Here is a 23729-nt window from a genome sequence, read left to right as displayed (position 1 = left end):
TCGTACAGCTCAAAAAAAGGTTTGATCAATTATTTATATTTTATTATATATATTTATATTTTTAGCTATTTACTTTTCTATATAAATTTATCGAGGAAAGTGCAGAATCACCCACTGCGTACTCTATTTCTATCAGTGAAAGGGAAATAAAAAAAAGAAAAGAAACAAAATACATATATACCAGAATAACTGCTATAATTATGTTTATTCTCTCGTATATCAAGAAACATATCTATCACACTTCTATACATAAATGATATACAATGCAGGTTGTACTGTACGCAAGCAATTGCAGGTATAAATAAATTTAAGCAATTATATTTAATAAGGGTAGAAATTAGCATTTCTACATATTCAAATATTTTTGTATATTTGATACTTATAAACAGTTTGAATGTTACATACCTCTTTCAACCCACAAACTCCTTTATTTTCATATTTTGACAAACCATCAGCATAATTACAAGACATACTTGATTAAAAAAAATTACTGCATCACCTATTGCTCTTAAAACATTAAAAATTATTCAGAATATTTATATGAATTACATCAATTAACTTCAAAGATTTCAATATATTTAAAGAGACTATAGACAGACAGACAGAAAAAGCAGACAGATGTCTTGTTTTGCACCCGCTAAATCTTTCTGCATCGATGAGCGAAAATCAAGCTTAGGTGCGAAGGAAAGATTGAGGCAAGTGTTGAGGCTACTAGTATTCCTTTTCGGCTATTACAGTTATTAGGATATTCTATGATGCAGTAGCGGAAATTTCTGTTTTCGGCTATGGATCCAGGAAGTAAAATTTCTGTTCATGCCGGAATTGTGATATTGTCTTGTGCTATGATTTTATGGACAGATTTAACTTCTTCATCATTAACTCCAAATAACGCTATGTCCTCAGACGTAGAATGCAATTCGTTATTTTTAAAGTCCAAGGAAAAATTGTATTTCCTTAGAAAGTCCAATCCGAGTATGCAAGAATCAGTGATCACTGCTACATATGCCGTGTGACGGTAAGCGGCACTTCCAAACGTGATGTTAACATTTACTTTTCCGTCGATGTGGATCTTCTCACCGGACACAGTCTGGAGGGTAACTCAGGACGGCGTCCAGATAAGTTTGTTTCCCAGTTGTTGAGCCAAATCTTTTCGGATGATGGTAACGTTGGCTCCTGTATCTATCGTCATGTTGCAGGGAACTCCATTAACATGTCCTATTATGAAAAGTCCATTACTGCCGCCTCTCAATGCAGAAATCTGAAGCGTTTTAAGATGGGGCTTTTCATTATCTGGCAACCTCCGCCCCGCGAGATGGCCACCAATTAGTTTCCTTGCTGCTTGCTAGGAGCGGTCTTAACATCCGTGCCCTGAGGTGTTCTGTATTTCCGCCGTATGTGTCCTTCAGCTCCACAGTTCCAACATTTTAAGGTCGGTTTCTTTTCACTGATATTTCTCCTCAAGTCATTGAGTTGTCTGGTTATATCGTCTAGACGAACAGTGACTTGATCCCTTGGCTCTTGGACATGAGCAGCTCTGATTGGGTGGCGGTCTCTACGAGTTGCTTGCTGGACTGCCTTGAATTACATGGCGTACACTAGAGCGCTTTTTAAATCTTTTACATCCGCCATTCGTAGAGCTTTTTGTATTTCAGTATCCCGGATGCCGTCGATAAAGTATTGCAAGGAGAGGATTTCCTTTGTTTCTGTCAGGCATTCTGAAAAGGCGAGATGGCACAGCCTTTCAACATCCGTGGCGAGCTCCTAAAGTGTTTCGGTAGGCTTCTGTTGACGAGATTTTAATTGGAGCCTGCTGTAGTCTTTTAAACACTTCTACCCTAAGCGCAGCTCCAAGGCGCCGGACAGAGCTTTGAAATCTAATCTTTTGTTATCAGGAAGAGTCTACAGGATATCCGCTGCGTCTGCTCTTAAAGAAGCGGCGAGATGACAGGCCTTAGCTTGGGAATCCCATCCATTCGCACCAGCCACGATAGAAAATTGTGTCTTATACACCTGCCAGGAGGTCTTCCCATCATATGTCGATAGCTTCAGAGAGGGAAGAGCAAGCATTGGTAAAAATTTAAAACCATCCGAATTCCTCCCTGCCGTCGCTACGAATTTCTTTAAAGTATCGACTTCTTTCGCAACGGCTGAAACCCTATCATCAATTCGTTGCTCGACGGCAGAAACTCGCTCTTCTATATGTTCTTTTACAGAAGATACTCTTTCTTCTATTTCTTCTTTCACCGAAGAAACTCTTTCTTCAATTTGAACATTTACGGAAGAAACTTTTTCTTCAATTTGCCCAACTTTATATTTCAACCACATCTATTCTGCCTTCCATATCATGGTATTTGGTTTCTATTAAGAAGGCAATTTCTCTTTTTCATTTCGTATTGACTTTCTTCAATCTTTACTTGTACGGCTTTTATAACTTCTTTAACAGATTCCTTAACAACTTTTATTTCGTCTTTAAAAGTTAACTGACCAGCTTGAATGGCCTTCATCTCTTCCTTAACGGATTCTTGTCCCGCTGTCCCGCTTCAATCTTTTCCTGATTAGATTTTCCTGATTTCATATCTTCTTTCAACGAGGCAAAGGCTGATATCAACTGCCTTAATTGCTCTTCCATCGCTCTTGTTTTTGGCGTTCAAAACCCACTCCTGACACCAAAACTTGTTGCGTGCGTACGGGTTCGTTACGAAATGAATGCACAAGTCCGATGTACCATAGTCGTATCTCTCCAAATAAACAAAACCTGTTCTAGACTAAATATTTATCATTATATACAAGTATGTACAGATTACAATCTAAAAAAACTTTAAAATACATTTTCATTACAGTTCAGCGCGCAAACTAGCATCCGCTCCTTTCTCTTTCACATCTCAGTCTCTTTCTACTCCACCTGCGACCAGGGAGGAAAGTCCACTCCCCTTTTTCGGCCGAGGCGAGAAGAGGGTTCTCGGTCCCTGCTTTTAGGGTGGGTGACCAAGTCTTCTTTAGAGAAGGGGAACATTACAGCTCCTTCCCCCTTCGAAGAAACATTTTGCTCATCAAAATGTTTAAGTATATTTGAGATAAAGAGTTAGTTACACACATACATAAGAAAACTGTACTTAGCTTCCATCACTGAAAACTTCTTGCTTAAGTACAAGATGGGATGTTCGGTGTTGTTCTCATCCATTTGTGTTAATACCACTCCCATCCCTAAATCGGAAGCATCAGTTTGCACCATAAATTCTCTGTTAAAATCTGGTGCGTGTGGCACAGGTTCCTTCGTTAATTTTTCCTTCAACTGAATAAATGCGTCTTCGCATTCCTTTGTCCAAAGAATTTCTCCCTTCTTTGCTTTCCCCTTTAAGGCATTCGTCAGTGGAGAAGCTATAACCGAAAACATGGGAATATACCTGCTGTAATTATTAAAGTATGTTAATAAAAATAATAATAATATAATATATAGTTTAGATAAGTTCTGGCAACAGTGAGTGTTGTCGTCATCAGGAGATCGTGCTTCGCGATACTGTCGTTCAAAAAAAAGCTATAGTTTGTAATTCCAATAAAAAGCATCGTATTTTTGCTCTGCTATTTGTTTTTCTCTCTATTTTTAGAAATACCTTTTTAAGTTATGTATTTTTAAGAAATACTTTTTTAGGTTATGGGTCAAGCAAACTCCCATATTGTGTCAAATGTTTTGAATTGATGTTTTCTCGAAGAAACGGAACTCGTTAAGCCTAATCAAGTAAGTGTTTTGTTTTCGTTATAGCAATCGAAAGTTGTTTAGAAATCAAAGTATGGAATTATCTAAGGTCCAAGTAAAGCCTTTATCGGGTGAAAGCGATTGGCTTATATGGAAATACAGGATAAAATTTGTTTTAAATTATCATTCTGGTGCTTTAGAAATTGTAGAAGGAACTATAGTGAAACCAGAAATTCTTTCTGTAGATGCTCCGATTGCTCAACAAGAGAAATATAATGAACGGTAAAACCATCGAAACTAGTCCTGTGAAAATTTTGTAAATTAACGCTGATTTTTGTTGTTTGACTTCTGAATTAGTATAATGAAGCTGTTAAGAAGTTTCAAAATGCAAACACTAGTGCAATGATGGTATTAACGAATTCCATGACGGAAGAAACTCTGCAAAATGTTAGGAGATTTCAGACTGCTAGAGAAGTGTGGTTGGAATTACATAAGTTATTTGAAGCATCATCAGAAAATCAATTGTATAATATATGCATGCAATTTTTTCAATTCAAGTGGAATGAAAATGATAATATGGCAGCTCATCTTTCCAAATTAAGAAACTTATGTAATGAGTTGAATTCAGGACTTGAAAAAAAATGAAAATAAGTTACCTGACATGCTACTCAATTGCAAGATTTTAGATGTCTTACCAGGACAATACCATTTGTAAGTCAAGTTGGTTACTCTTGGGTGAAGACAAAAGAACAGTTGATGAGTTAACAGCACAGCTTTGATCTCATGAAAGAGAATTTAAAAGTCATGAGAAAGGCAATACAAATGAACAAGTGGCATTAGTAATGCCAAAATCTGAAAAACAAAAGCAATATAAAAAAGACAAATTCAGAAGAAAACCAAGAAAAGAAGATATTTTCAATTATTGCAAAAAGAAAGGATACTGGGTAAAAGATTGTAAACAGTGGATTGCTGATGGAAGACCACCCAAGAATAGGTTAACGAAAACCAATGAAGGAAATACAGGCAGTGTAATACTGATGTCCATTGACGAAGAGACTAAGACTGATCAAACCTCTTTTTGGATTGATAGTGGAGCTACAAGACATATCATGAATTGTTTCACATACTTTATTGACTTTATGAAGTTTGATAGTCCCTGTAGCATCAAGGCTGCTGGAAAAGAAACTTTAGTTGCTCTTGGTAAAGGTACAGTATGTGTCAAAACAACTATTGGTAGTAAAATCCAAAGAATTTACCTTAAAGATGTTTGGTATGTCCCTGATATAAACAGAAATTTATTTTCTTAACTTGCTGCTCAAGATAGAAATCCGAATAGTAAATTTATTTCAACAGAATGCTGGTTAAAGGTTAATGGTCAAGTAGTGCTTTTCGGAACTCGCAAATTATATGGTACTTTATACAAGGCAGCTATCGAACCTATTATGCCTGATAAAATTATAGAAGTGCATGCTGCTGAAGCAGACAATTCCTTGTTAGACTTATATCACTGGAGATGGGGACATCAAGATAAACGTCACATTAATGGTATGCTTCATTGCAATACGAGATCGGATTTTAGCAACTGTGCAGCAGTATGTACCCTTCGTCCGTGGCGGGCTTTGTATTGCTTGCATAAAACAATTCATTGAAAATAAAATGCACTCAGTTCAAAAGCATTCCTTTATAAGATTTATGCTAAGTTTTGAACAGTTACCTTTAGTTATTCTTCCTAATTTCTGCTTACAATTTCCTACCAGGAGATGTTTTTAGAATCGCGTTTAATGCAAATGAGTAAGAGTGGAATTTATCTCGGAGTTCCACTGACTTCGTTAGGAAGCCTCAAAGTTTATGACTACCTCGCTTTTCTCTTATGGCTACTTCTCTCTCTAAGCTATTACTACGCTCGGCCGTATTACAGACCCTTTATAGATTTCGCTCGCTTATTAGATATTTAGGGAACAACTACTTGGAATTTTGATAGCTTCGGCTGTATATTTTTAATTTAAGCATTAGTTAAGTTTTATTTCTAATTACTTTGAGTTCAAGCCCAAGTGGAGGCTTCGCTGTACGCTCTGAGAAAGGATCCGACTGTTACCTCTTATTTTGAATAATAAGGGATAATTAGAACTTCTTGAGTTTGCATCTCTGTTCATGAACTAAAGCGATTATTCGCTTACGGTTTACAAGGTTCCTACACATTTAGCTGTTGGATAAGAGTAGAATCCACACCTTAACTAAAATTACATGGGGACGACCTTGATCAGATGAAGTGTTTGACTATATTCACTGTTATTTGTACAAATTTAACTCGTGTGGTCCAACTCGAGATCGTTTCAAATTTGTCTACTGAATCATTTATTGCAGCTTTAACACGATTTATTTCTAGAAGAGGTAAGTGTGCATCCATATTTAGCGAAAATGCTCGAAATTTTGTTCGGGCTAGCAATGAATTGAAGCGACTCTACAATTTGATGAAATACCCTGATGAATTCTTAACCAAATATCTGACATCTGAAAGGATTCATTGGAAGTTTATCCCTCCCAGGGCTCCTCACTTTGGAGATATCTGGGAGGCAGGTGTTAGGTCGTTTAAGTTTTGTCTTAAGCGTGCAGTTGGGAGGTTGATTTTTACATTTGAGGAGTTTCTTACAATTTTGAACCAGATTGAAAGAATTTTGAATTCATGTCCAATATCTCCTCTGTCAAATGACACCAATGATTTAGAAACTCTTACACCCGCACACTCTTTAGTCGGGCGACCTTTAACATCAATAGCAGAGCCTGATTTAACTGATTTTTCTGACAGGTCTTTAAAGCGCTGACGGCGCACTACTAAAGTAACGCAATATTTGTGGAAAAGGTGGCAAAATGATTACATCAGTCATTAACAGCAATGATTTAAGTGGTATTTCTCTAAGGATAAAGTTAAAAAGGGCACTATAATTTTAGTCAAGGAAGCCAACATCCCCACTTGGACTTGGTTACTGGGGAAAATAGAAGAACTAATTTATGGTAAGGATAAAAAGGTTAGAGTTTGTATTGTAAAAACCAAATCAGGTTTTTTAAAAAGACCAATAACTAAATTAGCTGTACTACCAGTAGATGTTACATAATTTCATGTATATTTGCTAAGTTCAAAAAATTATTATTTATGCATTGTATTTGAATTTATATGCTGTGCATTTAATGTTCTGTGGTTAATTATGTTTATTGCTTTTGTTCATGTGTATCAATTTAAATTTTGTGATATATGATTTGAACTATATAGTAATTTAAAACTGTTTAATTTTGGTCATTGTTAACTGTGTAACAAATGCCCAACCCGGGCGGTATGCTAAGGCAGAAGTGAAGTAATGCCATGATCGAATGAATATTGTTTAACTAGAGTGATCTGGCAACCACGAGGAAGAAATGGAACAACGTAGACAGCTAGCGGCCATTGATTGATTGTGTGCTGGTAGTTCGAGTCGGTAAATGTATGTATGTGGATGGCAAGAGTGTCCATCCAAGTAAGACTATGTAAGTTCTCATGTACTTAATATTTGTTAACAGAAGTAAAATAAAAGAAATGTACAGTCCATTAAATTCAGTGTTTGAATTTCATAAATAATTGGGTGAGTAAATTCTATTTGTGGAACAGTTTTAATGTTGCCGTCTTCCAGCTGGTCTTTCCTGACTTTTTTTCACTTCATGGGTCTCGATCAGCTAATGCTCATGTTGTACTTTCTTGTGCTACGGGACTCAGCAACTCGTGTTTCTCTTCGACACTAGTATGATATCGGCAGCTTTCTGAGTAAAGTCTTCCGGACAAGGAGTCGGCGTTCTCAGGTGAGGATCTCTTCTGATGATGGTCAGTTACGTCCTCAGAGGCTGAATGCAATTTGTTGTTTTTAAAACCGAAGAAAACATTGTATTTCCTCAGAAAGTCCAATCCGAGTATGCAAGCAGCTGTAATATGTGCCACAGATGCCGCGTGATGGTAGGCGACACTTCCGAACGTAATATTAACGTTCAATATTCCATCAAAGTCGATTTTATCACCGGACACTGTCTGGAGGGTAACGCAGGATGGCGTCCAAATGAGTAGATCTTTTAATTGTTGAGCTAAATCTTTCCCAATGAAAGTAACATTGGCTCATGTGTTGATGGTTATATTGCAAAGAACTCCATCGATATGCCCTTTAATGTTTAGTTCATTTCTGTTTCCACTCACTGCAGAAATCTTCAGCGATTATAAATAGGATTTTTCATTATTGTTCAAACTCCCCTCCTCGAGATTGCCACTAATTTGCTTCCTGCGTAGTTGCTGAGAAATGGTCTTATTTTCCGTGCTCTGGGGTGTTCTGCAGCTTCTCCGTACTTGGCCACCGCACTTCCAACACTTTAGGGATAGTCTCTCGTCACTTCTGTTCCGTCTCAAGTCATTTAGTTGTCTGTTTGAATCGTCTGTCTTATTTTCTGTGCTCTGGGCTGCTCTGCATTCCGTCGAACGTGGCCCTCAGTACCGCAGTTCCAGCAGTTTAGTGCCAGCTTCTTCTTCGTCCTATTCCATACCAAAGCACTGGCTTGTCACTTAATCTGCTAGTTCTCTTACATGAGCAGCTCTAATTGGCTGGCTATCTCTACGAGTTGCTTGCTGTGCTGCCTCGAATTTCATGGCGTACGTCGGATATTTCGAAAAGGCGAGATGAGACAGCCTCTCAACACCCGTGGTAAGTTCCTGGAGTATTTCTACATGCTTCATTTGACGGGATTTTAATTGAAGCCTACTGTAGTCTTTTAATCATTTCATCCCAAAGTACAGTTCCAACGCGCCGAACAGAGCTTCAAAATGTAGCCTTTTGTCTTCGGGAAATGTCTGAAGGATATCCGCTGTATCTGCTCTCAGAGAAACGGCGAGATGACAGGCCTTAGCTTGGGAATCCCATCCATTCCCTTCTGCTGCTATAGAAAACTGTGTCTTATACACTTGCCAAGAAGTCTTCCCATCACATGTGGATAAATTCAGCGAGGGACGATCAAGCATGGATAAAAATTTAAAAACTATCAAAATTTCTCCCTGCCGTCGCTACGAATTTCTTTATGGTATCAAATTCTTTGGCGACTGCAGAAACACTGTCATCAATTTGTTGTTACACAGCAGAAACTCTCTCTTCTATTTGTTCTTTCACAGAAGAAACGCTGTAATCGATTTGTTGTTCCACGGCAGAAACTCTCTCTTCTGTTTGTTTTCGCTTCTTTTAGAAGATTCTTTACTTTCAATTTCTCCAAATTTATTTTCAACCACGTCTATTCTGTTTTCCATATCCTCAAATTTGTTTTCGATTCTGAAGGTAATTTGTCTTTTCATTACTTCTTGACCAGCTTCTATGTTTGCTTGAATGCCTTCATCTCTGCTTTAATTGCACCTTGACCAGCTTCCATCTTTTCTTGAACGGCTTTGATCTCTTCTCTAATAGTTTTATCTCTTCTTTAACGGAATCTTTCATTTCTGCTTTAAATGCAGAAAAGGTTGCCATCAGCTTTCTTAACTGCTCCTCCATGGCTCTTGTTATTGGCATTCATTCCCACTTCTGACACCAAAAAATGTTGCGTGCGTACGGTTTCGTAATAGACTGAATTCACAAGTCCAATAAAAGATTATTAAAATTTAGTCTTATAAAAAGAACTATCACAGAACCGTGGATTTTTTCTCAGAGATATTCGTACGATATCACAATATCATCAGTAGCTATACTTTAAACTACTAAGACGTTAAACAGAATACAATCCACAGCGCAGAGAAAGCTAATCTGGTCAACAATAATAACAGCAACTAACTAAACAACTGAGCTGAGATGTTTTCTGTTTGGATTTTTATAGCTTTAAATCGGTCGCTTGAGATTCTAGTAATTTCCGGAAATCAAAAGAGTAGAATTACGATTATAGCTAACACAGTAGTTAATGACATTTATACATTTATTCAATTTAAATATAAATTACGAGATATCTATTTATTAAATGTTAAATGCACGTGCCCCTGTATTTTTAACTGTCCGGCGTAGCCTTCTCTTAAAATATATCTCGTGTTGCATTCCACGGGAAAAATACGACAATTTTAATTAAAATTCTACTAAAAATATCTAACTAAATCCAAAATTTGTAACAATAATAATAAGCTCTCTTCATCAAGGTGTAGACTATAATCGGAAATTTTTAAATTATTATTTATTAATTTTTAAAAGTATTTTCTTTTACATTAGGTGTGTGCTATTTAACAATTTTTAGGGCCATTTCTAAATTATGCTGTGTTTTGGCTATCAGTACGTATCTGCTCATTAATTATTAGAGATAATTAGAAACTCAATGCATAAGCAAACAGTGATATTTGCATCTTATAGAACTTGTTTATTCACAGAGTTGTAGCAGGTTTTCGGGTCATTGTTATATTAACTATTTTAAATCTAGTAATTACTCGCGTGTCGAAATTTTATAGATTTCCCCGAGTATCAATAAGTGAGCAAGATTTTAAAACTTCATTACATTTTAAGCCATATTCTGTCGGTAAAAAACTGTCATAATGTCTGCTTACATATTACGTATTAATGAATAATAAAACTCTTTAAAATATGATGGTTACCTCATGATGATTAATTCATAGTAAAGCTGTGCTGGATTCTATTTAAACATAGCAAGCACAGTTTGGGAAAGTATATTAATTCTCGTTTTAGAAAGATTTCCCTTTACAAGGGATTTGTTCAGACTCCTAGGGAAAACATCAAGCACGAAACGTCTGATGACATGTTAAGAAGCATGTTTATTAAATATCTCACTCAGCAGTCAAGCCAAGGATGTTACTGAAGGCAATCGTCTTTGTTTTAGCCATAGTATCTTTCGGTGGTAAGTAAAACTTCTTAGAAAAATCTCTTAGTCTTCTTTTTTAAAAAAGTTGTATGAACTTTTGCATCCTGGATTTTATTTTATTTTAAAATAGTTTTTATTGATGTGCGGGATAACATTTCATATTACAGTATAATAACGAAAAAAGTAAATAAATAAATAAACTTTTAAAATAAATAAATGAAAATATTTGGCCTAATAAACGCTATGCGAATCGAGTAAAATAAGATGACAAATATAAAACAAATTTTGAATCAATACAGATTTTGTGCATCTTGCTGCCAGTTAAAAGTTTTACGAATTGCTTGCATCTATCCTACTATATGAAAAAGTTTAAGCCATAAATTATATTCTTATACGAATGGATAAATTATTTAAACTATTGCTTTTGTATAACGACATATTTTTATTTAAATTATTAGTAATATTAATAAAAGAAAATAAACCAAAACAATATGCAGTTATTAATAAAATAATTATAATCACTATTTAAGTATATATTATATATCTATTATGTTATTATTATTAATCATTAAAATCCAAAATCTTCCTTCAAATCACAGCAAATAAGCATAGAAAAAGCATTTTACTATGGTATAATGTAGGTTAATCGAAATAGGAAAAACGTAAAGTTGACTAAATGAGTCCGAAAATCCTTTATCATCACTCTTTCTTTTAAACACCCTTCTCCTTAATTAATATACCTTCTCCTTTTTTCGTTATTTAGAATTACAAATTTCAAAATTAAAAATATCACGAACTCTATTTTTGGGTATAGTGATGCCAACACATTATACCCCAAAATAGCTCACTGTAAAATTTCTGTTCACTAGAACATGTTCACGTACCGACTTTCATGGACAGGTTAAATCGATTGAAATGTACTTTACATTAAAAGGATCCCATGAAATTGATAAAACTATCAAAAATGGAAGGACATAAAGCTTTTCGTAAGCATTAAAAAAAGGTATGTTTCAAGTTAATTATCCCATTCTAAGAGGAAATTCGTTTACAGACTACCAACCACTTTGTTAACATTCAAGTGGATGACTAAATTGAAAAACAGTGATTAATTGCTGGATATTCTGAGATATGCTTATTTCTTATTTTTATAAGTTACATGATTTTGTAAATACTCTCGCACTGAAGTTATCGTACTATTAATTTTCAGAATATATTCTTCCAGATTTTCCTTGCAGAAATTGGTTTAACAGCTTAAAATGAATAAGTACGATAGAATGGAAAAATTAAAGATTTTTTTTTAATAGCAGATTTGAAAATAAAATTTAAAAAATGAAAATTCCAAAGTGCGTTTTAGACCTCGATGTGTCTAAAAATACATTTTAAAAGCTAATGATTCATATAGAAGCAATACCAATGCAAAATTTTGGAGATTTTTAGCAGCATTCTCTTAAAAAGAATTTAAGAAGCTCTTATTTTGCCTGAAAGTGAAAATTGCACAGGCGGATTAAAAAATTTTAATGACATTATAAAACACCCAAGATGTATTTGTTAGATATTTTATACTCAATATATCGTAGCAGATAATGTTATTGGAATAATAACTTATATCAACTTGACATTAATGTCTTAAAATGAATTAATTAGATAGAAGGGTCTTAAAAAATGAAGTTCTCAAATTTTCTCGCCTGCATAAAAGCGCAAAACGTCTTCATTGAAAAGAAGGAAGCTATTTCTTGTAACAACTGTACTTGTTATTTCTTTCCAAGGCTATATCAATGTTTCGCTAAATAGCTGCTTCATTATGCGCTTCGCTTTAAAGACGTAATATAATCAACCTTGGCTTTGCAATTTAAAAGAATTTGTAGATTACTCCTACGAAAGCCACTTAAAATACTGCGAAGGCGATAACTCTCTTCTTATTGCGCATATAACAACTATTGCATTTCCAGAAGATCCGAACTAACATATGGTTAACTAAAAGAACGAGAAGTATCCCAACTTAACCTAAAGCACAATTCAAGCTTAGAACGGACATTAGTTTCATAGAAATCTTCTACGCATTTCAAGGGAATCATCTTCACGAAGCAAACGTGTGGCATAGAAAAAGGCCAGATAATCTTAAAATTCATAAAGCTTTTCTATAAACTTACTATCATTCTAAGAATGACTTTTGCACTAATTCAGGGTTTTACTTCTTAATTAGGTTTACTTGGTCCTTCCTGAGATTTTCAGGAGAATTAACGTCCAGCTTCTGAAAGTAACTATAGGGACAATTTTTTTTTTTTTTTTTCAGAATTTCAGAATTTCGTTATTTTCAGAATGTACCAGACTCTGGTAACCACATGGAGGTAGGAAAGGGAGGAGGGGCCATTCCGCGCTAGAAGTGAAGCACTGCTTTGAAGCTTGGGTCACCAGACGGGGTGTTCTTTGTTTACATTCAGAAGCTCGCTTGACAAGATTCTGATAGTATTTCGACACACGACAGTTCCATAGAAATCGAAAAAGGGACACTCTCGCATGAAAGAAACATTCATAGTGTAATGGATAATAGCAATTTGTATAGTTTACTGACATTTACGCAAAAATCACATCTTGGTTATTTTTCGATAACTAACAACAGCGATTTTGATTATGAATTTGTTTTATAAAATTCTAAGCTGTTGCACTACAAAAATATAGATTTTTAAGAAAATTGCTAAAAGAGATCTGCCAAGATTTATTTTCAAGAAGATTTGAAAAGTTTGAAACTTGATGGCTAAATGTAAATATAAAATTATGTATGTTAAAATATTTGTAATTAGGCACATAGGTCTAATTGCACTGGACAGTTGCAAGTTTTTATTAAATAGAGTAACGCATGCAAGGGCTATCTGCCTAAAGAGAGAGATGCCATCGTGGAGGAATTTTGAACAAAAACTGACCTTTGAGTGGGTATTAAAAATAATACTTATAATTTTCATTCAAATTATATTCATATATATTTTTTATGTAAAACTTTCGGGTGTATGCTAAATTAGTGTAAATTACTTTACACGAAAAATATAGTGAATGCACAGAAATTAAAGATTTGCACATGCCGGAAATGATAAATAGGAAATATGTATGGGTATTTATGCATGTGCTTGCAAAAAGCATGTATCTGCCTTTGTCAAAATACTTAAATATTCATTAAATTATTTATAAATGTATTTGAAATGAAGAATTTATTCACTTATAAACAACTGTGAAAGTACTGTGAAGAAATCTAATGATTAAATGTATCTAATTTATAATGATTATAAATGTTATCTAAATATATAATAACTTTAATATTGAATTGTAAACATAAATTGAAATCCTGTTGACAAATACGTTATAAAACTATTTAAGCAAGAATTGTTCGTATTGGAAAGCAATCTGTTAAAAGGTATTGTAAAGCAAATGCTATGAGATGCGCACTTAAGAACGTAATAAGGAGTTTTGGAATATGTATTGTTGAAATGAAGGGTAAAAAAAAAATCTGATAAGTATAATTAAAAGAGTTATTCCCTTTACATTTTATAACTCAGTTACAAGTTTTAAATAATACTTAAAAAAAAACTTATTTTATTCCCTTTCAGAAATGTTCAGAGAAAGTCAAATACTATTTAATACCTATTTAATTATTAGGAATTAGCGAAATACTTATTTAAAGTATTTTGCTAATTCCTAATTCTCTAATTTAAAATGAACCGAATAGAGCATTAATTATAAATTAACTTACATTTTTCGACTTAAAAGAAGCCAAAAAATCATGTCATATTTAAGAAAGTATTTCAGGAAGAAGCTCTATAAATAGAAAAGAAATAATGCATAATTTTAATATTAATAATACAATAAACTTTGATCTTAATTTTTGTACCTTAACCGAATAAAATCGAATTACCTTAATTTTTTTTTCTAATGTAATTAACGAAAACTTGTGAAAATATTTCATTCAAATTAAACCATTCTGAGAAAACTATCCTGTGAAAAGTATAGCATTTAATTCCGTTCAGAATGAAATGTTGTTTAAAAATATGTTGTTTTCACATACTTAGGACTCTGAAGTGTTGTAGAAAAAGAAAATATATACATTTATATGTATATTTGCGACGTAATTACAAAATATTTACACCCGAACGCGTCAAATCCCATAGAACTCAATGGTAAATGACCCAATGTGTTGGTCACCACGTAGGCATCGCCGGTGCTTCAGAGCAGGGTACGGAGAAACTTGTTTAGGGCGACTCCATCTTACTTCCTACCTCCATGGGTAACCATGTCCATAACAATTCTTCAGTCAAGTAACAGCACCTTTTTCACATGCGCTTTTTTTTTTTTTTTTTTTTTTTTATTCCAAGTTTCAACGATTTTTATAGACAAATCATGAATTTTTTTATCTTAAAGTTAATTTTTAAATATAAAGAGGTAAGCATAAATAAAGAGAACAGCGAGGAAATAAGTTAGGTAGATAACCGGTGTTGCCGAAGTTTGCGCGATCCCGAGTCTCTGCATTTTCTGACCTTATGTAAGAAAAAAGAAAAACAGATCGCTACGTATATTTGAGGAGAAGAACAACGCAAATAACATACAAGAAAATTGAAATGAATGTAGTGCTTTATTTTTTAAATGTATCACGTAATCCTTATTTAATAATTAAAACCTGTATTCTAAATTGCTAAAGTATGTTTTATTTTCAAATGTTGCTAATCATTGACAACTTATGACAAACGTCGATAGTTTGGAAATCTTTTAAAAAAAGTCACAAAAATCATCAACTTTCACCCGATAAGTAAATTTTACCTTTTCATCGGTAAAATATCGTCAGATTGCGCCAAGGTGGTTCCATTAATACGCAAGTGAAATAGATGTTTACAGAAGTTACCTCCGCAGATTGCGGAGTTCAGATAACATAAAATATGAATTAAAATTCAAAGCAGTTTAGTACTATCGATTTACAAATATACAATCAAACAAGCATTTTCTGAATTCTAAACTAATCTGCACGAGTAACTCGGTTGGCGAAAAGCTAACGCCGAGTAACGTAATTCTCATAGCTTTACGAGGGAATAGTATAGTATCGCTGACAAAGCTCTTTAGCTTTTTCTGTCTAACTTTCAAGAACTCTACTCTTATATACATTATCTCATTTACATCCTGATGAGAGTTAGAGAAAAGTAAAAGTGATAGCATAAATAAAATCATAAGGGCTAATTAAACTAAAATCCTTACAAAATGAGGTTTTATCCTCTAAACGAAGAATGCAAAGATAGAGAAACAAGAATATGAAATGGAGATCATGACTCAATTTCGGAAGCATTTTTCTGATGTGACATGAAAGCTATATTAGCTTACGACATTTTCAAGAATATTTAGGAAATAATGCTGAGTTGTTAATATTGTATAATTTTTAATAATATTTCAAAAACAAATATCTTCAAGCAATCAAAGAAATTTAATTTTTCATTGCTTGATCAATTACTGTTCTTATATACATTCGTTATTAACATTCATTCTTCATCGCTTTTAGAAACTTCGCAGACTGTCAAACCTCCATCCAAACAATGCAGTCGTGATCTTTGCGATTAAGTAATAAAGAATTTATATGTGTGTGTGTTTATGTATGTATATTCCTCGCATTAAGGGAAAACGATGGCACTTAGAGTTACCAAATTTTGAACACACGTAATCCTCCCTCCCAAACACATAGCTAGACAAGCCCCTCGAAGTCCGAATTTTGAATTTTGAATTCGCTTTTTACTTATTTAATCTTTTGTACGAGCTTAATGAAATTTTGATTAACAAACTCGCTGATTTAAAAGGAATGTGTTGCCACTTGGCAAACCGTGCGATATCAAACTTTCAAATTTAACCAGCCACTTCCATTATTCATTAAAAATGGAACGGAATTTTCCCTTTCTCGCTGTTGTAACTTAGTTGCCACATTTGGTCTTTAATCAACTTTATCAGGGATGAGATGATCAAATAACCAATGGGTTCGGTTATTCCCAACGAATGCATCGGAATATTTAGAAGGACAACAAAGATTTTAAAATGCTTGTTCTAATTTCCGTTTCTAATTTTTTTAAATTCATGTCATACTTCACAGAAATATTAATTTTACTGGAATGAATAAGATAAAATAAGGATAGAATCATTGTGAGTTTAATACACTGATTGCTGAAGAATGTGTCTTGTGAGCCTGTTAGGAACTCTATGGAGAGAGAATTATCCTTGCGTGACAGTGCTACCTGAAGTTCTGTTAAATTCCCATCCAAATATCAGACTTACTGAGGGTAATTTATACCATTTACATTTGAGATATGCCGCATTGATTGGTATAGTGATTAGAGATGCTGGCTGCCGTGCTGCTGAATTCGGATTTGAGTGAGTCCTATAGAAAGCTTGGAGTTAGTAAATGTATAGCGTCTTTGCTGTTAGGGGCACTTAAAATGCATGGCGAGACTAAGTCTTCTTGATTGGTTTACTGATAAGAGAAGAGGGTACGGGAAATCCTTGAATCTATCCTTCACAGGTTTTCCCTTATAAATTCCGAACTGGGCAAAGTTGTACTGTTATAAAGTGTCCAAGGCCTGTGAAAATGATACACACACCTCTGCGTTCCTGCCACGATAAAATTCGTGGACATGTACTGATGTTACTTTCAAACAACTGAAATAAGCCATGAAAGTATTTGAGGTATGCTACTTACTTTTTATCTGGGCATATTGTAGCTTTGAAATGAATTAAAATGTACATTATACTGTAAGGATCATAAGTTTTACTAACGTTTATTTTATTTTAAAACTGTACTATCACTTCTTATTTTCTACTTCCGGCCAAAATTAAATGCTTTAATTTGTTTATGCAAATTGTCTTGCTAACGCCAAGTACTTAAGTTGTGGCTTTTTGCCAAGAGAGAGAGAGAGAGACGGAGTTTTAGGAAGTAAGCCGCTTGCCATTGTAGTTTTACGAGTTTTCACTCGGTTGCTGGTTGACTTTAAGGCCAGAGGTTTAGCCCTCTTGATATTTGCAGACGTATCGTAGTTTTAGCAGCTCGGCATACTACATACGTACCTTTTTTAAATAAAGGCCAGTCTTAGTGCTAGGCATTTGTATACTAATTCAAAGTTAGCTTTTAGTTATTAGTTAGTAGTTTTTATATTCTTACGTTCAGACCACAAGTGGTTGGTCTCTGTATTCCGAAGTTCGGAAATACCTGTAAAGTATTGAAAATAAAGGGTTTTGTATACCCTTCCTGCTTGTATTGTCTACTTCACACCTTCTTGAACATAGCTTGAGTAAGCTCCTTGTTCCTATTCAGGATCATTCCTGTTTCCAACGCAAATAAAGAGAAACACAAGTCCTGACAATACATATTTTTTGATGGGGTAGCTTTAAAACCTTTATTAATTATTTTGAAACTCCTTCGCTATAGGACAGCATGCACCAAATAATATTCTCTAAAAAGACATTTTTGCCTACTTGATAATTCCTTCGAGATAGTATTCTTTCGTCATTAGCTCGCTTTAATCACGATAAAATTCTTCTAAACTTGAGAAATAATCTAAGTTGGTTGTTTAAAAAGACAAAGGAAAAAAAGAACATAATAGAGTAACACACTTTATTGACAATAGTCTTGAAAACGCGAACACAGTTATAAGAATTAAGAGCAATACATTAAATTTAGCATCTGTTAATAGGCAACTCTGCGCTTGCATCATTTCGTGGAAAATTGTTTGGCGCGTATACCTTGTAACGGAAAAGTTCCAATATTTTAATTAATAGTTATGCTTGAATTATATTTATATGAAACACTGACTGCTTTAAATAATTTTGGAGGCGGCAGGTATCGAAGATCGAACTGTTTATAGAGAAAATTCACAACAGCACTAATGAACCAGGAGGTCTTGTGAAGTGCTAGTCTCATAGCAATTCCAAGTTCTGCTTTAAAATCTTAAATATACTTTTCAGTGCGACAACTAAGCGAACCACTAAAATGTGTATGTATTTTATAACGGCTTTACTTTATTTCATTATTTTTAATGTTTAAATTTATGTAAATTAAATTTTCATGTAAATATATTAATTCAAATATTTGCAAGTTCTGTGTCTGATGCTTAACAGGAAATCTAGCTATTGTAATTGCTTTATAATAATCTAATTTTTAAGAATATTTATTTAGACCGGCGATGAGATGTAATATTCATTAATACTTTTAGATTAATGAAAGATGGTTGTTTACCCAATTGCTAGTTTTATGAACATCTTCATCATTAATGCAATTAATAAAACACATTTCCAAAGCCATATAATAAGCTTCTCGCCTGCGGAGAAATCGTTTGGGAAACTATGTGTGAATCTGATATTTGTTTTTTCTTTCAAAAACCAATAGACTAAATTTGACACCTTAAAATAATTTTTACAACACTAAAAACTTCTTTTTTTTATAAGAAACATTCAACATATTGCAAGAGCCCTTTTTTACTGAAACCGAGAAAAAAAATTTTTAGTTGAATTAAAATTAAAATTATTATGTATCCTAAATCTGTCATTTTTCTTTCTCTTGCTTCCGATCATAATTTGTTAGTAACTGAACTTTACTATTAGTTCAAATAATAATAATAGTCATAATAATCTCATCAATATCCTTTTGCCAATGTTATTTGTTTCATAGATGATTCTTCTGTTTTGTTCCATACCATAACTGTAAATTAAAACTTATTATTTCCTTACCATTCATTCATTGTTAACACATTCAATTGTCTCTCTCTTTCTTCCTTTGAAAATAAACCATTTTATGAATTATTTCTTTGCTTGTAACAAGTTTTATCTCAATCCTCTAATAACTACTTCTAGCTACAAGGGCATCCGCGGGCACAAGATGCAACGAGACAGTTGTCATACATTGTCTACATGCATTTCAACAATTTCTGGTCAACTTAGATATTTTTCAGACTACGGAAGTTGTGGAGTACGAATTGAATCGATTGTGCGAGTAAGTTGTCTTGCATCTAATTTATAAAACGCTGCTCTGTATTGATTATTCATATAACTGCTATCTTTCTAACATTTTTCGTTTATATTTGTGTAATAATGTATTCCATAATAGTTTCATGAATATTGTTATTAAAAATAGAAAAAGGCCTTTCATGAACGAACATGTTCAATTCAGAGGCCGCCTGTGCTGGTGTGCCCTAGCACTATCTAATAAGCGGAATCACCTTTCTAACTTTGTTGCAGCATGAATGACGAATTGAAAAACTTTGCAATAGCTAACTGAAGATTAGCATTTCATGTACGAAGTCATCTACGATGTTGAATGACGTAGGCAAACAGGACTGATAATATAGAGCTTCAAGAGCATTGGTACGGTCAAGACAGCGTATAATAGGCATACGAACTTGCGGTCAAGCTTCGATCACACGATGGTTTTCAAATCGTAAGTGGCTTAAGCCGAGCTTCGTTGCTGGGCAACAAGACCTTGCCACGTCACTAAAATTGCCTTAAAAATTTTATCTAAATGTCCTAATTTTTCAACTTATGCCATTTGGTAAAAGAGCCTATCAATCACAACGAAGCAGACATCGGTCGACGGTTTTGCTCAGTTACACATTTGCGCATGCGCAACTTTTCCGTCCCTTATGGGCTATGACCTAAATCCTGATAATCCTTTCTGATTTTTAAATTGATTTAACCCATAAAATCTTATGACGACAAAACTTCCGTCTGGACGAAACCTAAGGCTATGAACCTACGAAGGGACTGAAGGGACGCTAAGAAATAATTACAGTCGTCGACGGGACTTAAACAGACCAACAGGCCCCTTTCCTATGTGAACCAGCCTTTCGTCAAAGTCTGTCTTTGCAAGGGAAAGTGAGTGAACGAATTAAAAAAAATGTGAGTTGTGAACTAACTATAACGAGAGTAACATTTTGGAGGGGAATGGGGAACAATGTGCTGGCAATGAAGCATTATTACTGTGTGCAAAGAGATCAATTATTCAAGTAAGGAATTCTTTATGTTGCCGAATTTCTGTCAGAGACACAGTAAATTTGTACATAAATAGTACATGTGTATCCGCCTAAATATGTTGATGACAGCATCACTAATGCAAATGTACAGATACTCAATACTAATACAGGTCAGGGTTAAGCAGAAGGGTTAGATCATTCCTTTGTGCGACTCCTCGCCGACACGATCCTCGTAGAGTGGTTAACAGGAAGTAGTCTGACGTCATTTTTGCATCTGTTTAAACTTCGCCTGTTTAAAACTAGCAATGTGGACTTTCCAAATTAATGTTAATCACATATATTGTTTTCTAGTTAAGCTGTGTTAAAGTCAAGCTGGCGGCCCTCGAAGTAATTTAATGCCGCCTGCGAGTACATTTCCCGTAAACTAATTAGCATTATTATGACAAGAATTTGAAGAAAATGTTTAAGATTTTAATGGTCTGGAGTCCAGTTTTAAGTAATATTCATTACCAAAAAACGAACGTAACTTTTCTGATATATATCTTTTTCAAAGATTTTATGATACAAATTTGATTAACTTTTATTAGTACTTGTCAAAAGATAAATAACTTAAGTTTCGAATTTTTTGAATAAGAATACTCGCTTTGTTTTTGAGTACATTTACATAAGAAAAATGTTTTTGTTCGTAGTTGGAAATTAATGAATCTACGAAAAGAAATAGACTGCCGATGAGTATCTACAGTTTGTGATGAAACGTTTTAGCAATTTCCCTCCAAGATTACAAACTTCATGAAAATCGAAACGTCATGAGGTGGTGCAGCTGAAAGGTGTAGTAAAGGACAAAGGTGTTTACAATAATTTACATACAAATATTATGTTTCTGTTTTGTGCCATAGGAAAATCTAATAAATAAAAGAAAGAGAATAGGTTGACATTATTTACTCTCAAGTTTTGTCCCTCTTAGAAATAAATTTTTAGTATATTTCTTTTTCGTTTAAATTAAAAGTAAGTTACTTAATAGTTCAGTATATTACTATTAGATGAATAAACGCCAATTTGAAAATTTTAATATATAGCTGTCTCTGAATTACAGATTGTGACCAACAGAAATTTCTTGCGCGTACCAACTTTTAGATTTCAGGCAAAATATTAGTATAAATTTGATATTTTTCTTTGTGTTATTTTTATTCGTATGTTTTTACAAATACCTAGTAAAAAGTCTGAAATTAATTAAAAAAATTTGTTTTGTTAAAAAAAAAATAATCCTGCCCTTTTTTTTTTTCTTTCTTTTTTTAGCACAAAGCGGCGTTAGACCCGAAAAACTATTAGTCTCAAAACGGCATATTCCGTCGTTTCGCTTTCTGCGTTGGTTCACTTTTCAAACTGTTGTCACCAAATATTATCGCCATGTATTATATTTAAGGAAATTAAATAATGAAGAATCTGCATGAATGTGTCTCGCTTTGTGAAAAAACAACAGTACCTAGAGCCATCAAATTTTGAATAACGTAGTTCTCTAACCGAACACGGGCACTTGGAAGCCCGAATTTTGAATTTTGAATTTGTTTTATTACCTTTTTCTTTTGTAAAACTTTAACGAATTTTTGATTAACAAAATCAATGATTTCAGAGCAAACAATGGCAATTCTGTACGGAAAAAAACATTTTTATCTCTAGCGCGTGAGACTGTGTATCGGAAGTTCTAAAGATATGCTCTTTTGCAGTTTTTAAATATTTTGTGATATTGCTGTTGAATTGAATTTTATGTGGTTTAAATGCGTAAAACATGATATTTAATAAATAAAGGTAACACATAAAACGTTACAAAAACGCCATTTTAGGCTTAATATAAAATCCGAAAGCTTTCAGATTTTCTTTATATATGTGAGCATATATATATATATATATATATATATATATATATATATATATATATATATATTTGTAATTGCTGTCCGTCAGCTACTTTCAGATTGTGCAATGTAGGTCTGAGACCACTGTTGTAAAGTATCGTTTATGTAATATGCACTCTTGCGTTGTAGCAAAGTGTCAAAAAATTCATGAAAATGACAAAGATAGTAATATTGTATTTCGTATTTTTCCAAAGAGCAATTTACATTTGGCGAAAAAAAATGCATACATGTGTCAAAGATGGGATTCTATTAATGTTAAGAACGCAAAAATTTGCAGCGAATATTTTATATGCATTGATTGCGAAGATCACATGAAAAACGGCTTGCTTAGATTACCGCAAAAGAAACTACTTATAATCCAATACTGCGTCAAGGAAAGAAAAATAATGCAGGGTTCTTTTGAAAGAGTACGCCAATTAAATTTGAAGAAAATTAATTTTCAGGTGGATTACGAAAATAATAATAGGAATGGTAAATCAAATACGAATGATTTTAAAACAGAACTCACAAATGACGATGTAAATATTGCTGAATGCTTTAACTGTAAAAATAAAAACGAGTGTGTTGATAATTTTTAAAAAACAAAGCTAGCTTAGCATTTTAGCTAATTTATAATCGTATAAAACGTCAAAGTGAATTCGCATAAAAAGATCTTCCTCCTTTGCCCCCCTCTTTTGAAAGATTAAGCAATTCTCTTTAGAAGCTGTGAGCAAAGTTCTTTTGTCAAACTTAAGATAACGATCTTGTATTTATTTAAATGTAATGTGTGTGTATAAGTGTCAGCTAGACAATTATTTTTACAATATATGTTATCATACGGAATTACAATATCTATTCAAATCGAAAGAGAAAAACACCAATGTAAAGTTTATAATTAGGTCAAAAAGGTAATCTTAGATTAGATAAAATTTTGAATAAAACTATTGATTTCATGGGCAGTCAAACATAAGTTCCTCTTCTTAAGATGCAGAAAAAAAATTTACATTTATATTCAAAACGACGCCAAACTAAATTTTTTTTTTTTTTTTTTTTTAGTTTAACTTTAAAAAAGCTGTTATTATAGTTATCTATAGAGTAATAGAATTCTGTCTCTTAGTATGCAGATGAAGAAAAGATAATGAATGCCATAGCTTTTTATTTCCTTGTACGAAGTAAAAAGAAAGTATTGTAATCGCTAAAATTTGTGGGTATCATATTTCAACGAAAATATCCATTTTGACGGCTATGGAATGCAATTTTTTGCATGACATCTGTACGTAAGGGACAGAATAAAGGAATCTTTCCCCCCCCCAAAAAAAAAATTAT

The 23729-nt window shown here is 33.5% G+C and overlaps 2 protein-coding genes across 2 annotated transcripts in view; one reads left to right on the top strand and one right to left on the bottom strand.

Moving 5' to 3' along the window:
- The window catches only part of Sirt6 (sirtuin 6), a 46391-nt gene extending 45781 nt beyond the window's left edge, over positions 1-610 (bottom strand). Inside the window, exon 1 of the mRNA XM_035354061.2 lies at positions 406-610. Coding sequence (XP_035209952.1) covers positions 406-471 — 66 coding nt within the window. The 5' untranslated portion in view covers positions 472-610. The remainder of the gene's footprint in view (positions 1-405) is intronic.
- A 9804-nt stretch (positions 611-10414) lies between these two features.
- The window catches only part of LOC118184394 (uncharacterized), a 42735-nt gene continuing 29420 nt past the window's right edge, over positions 10415-23729 (top strand). Inside the window, exons 1-2 of the mRNA XM_035354058.2 lie at positions 10415-10573; positions 19397-19535. Coding sequence (XP_035209949.1) covers positions 10525-10573; positions 19397-19535 — 188 coding nt within the window. The 5' untranslated portion in view covers positions 10415-10524. The remainder of the gene's footprint in view (positions 10574-19396; positions 19536-23729) is intronic.

Source organism: Stegodyphus dumicola, chromosome 6, assembly GCF_044657685.1.
Source record: "Stegodyphus dumicola isolate Sdum_Otavi_A_Nest chromosome 6, ASM4465768v1".
In the NCBI taxonomy this organism is placed as follows: Eukaryota; Metazoa; Arthropoda; class Arachnida; order Araneae; family Eresidae; genus Stegodyphus; species Stegodyphus dumicola.
This window is presented reverse-complemented; position numbering and strand designations above follow the sequence as displayed.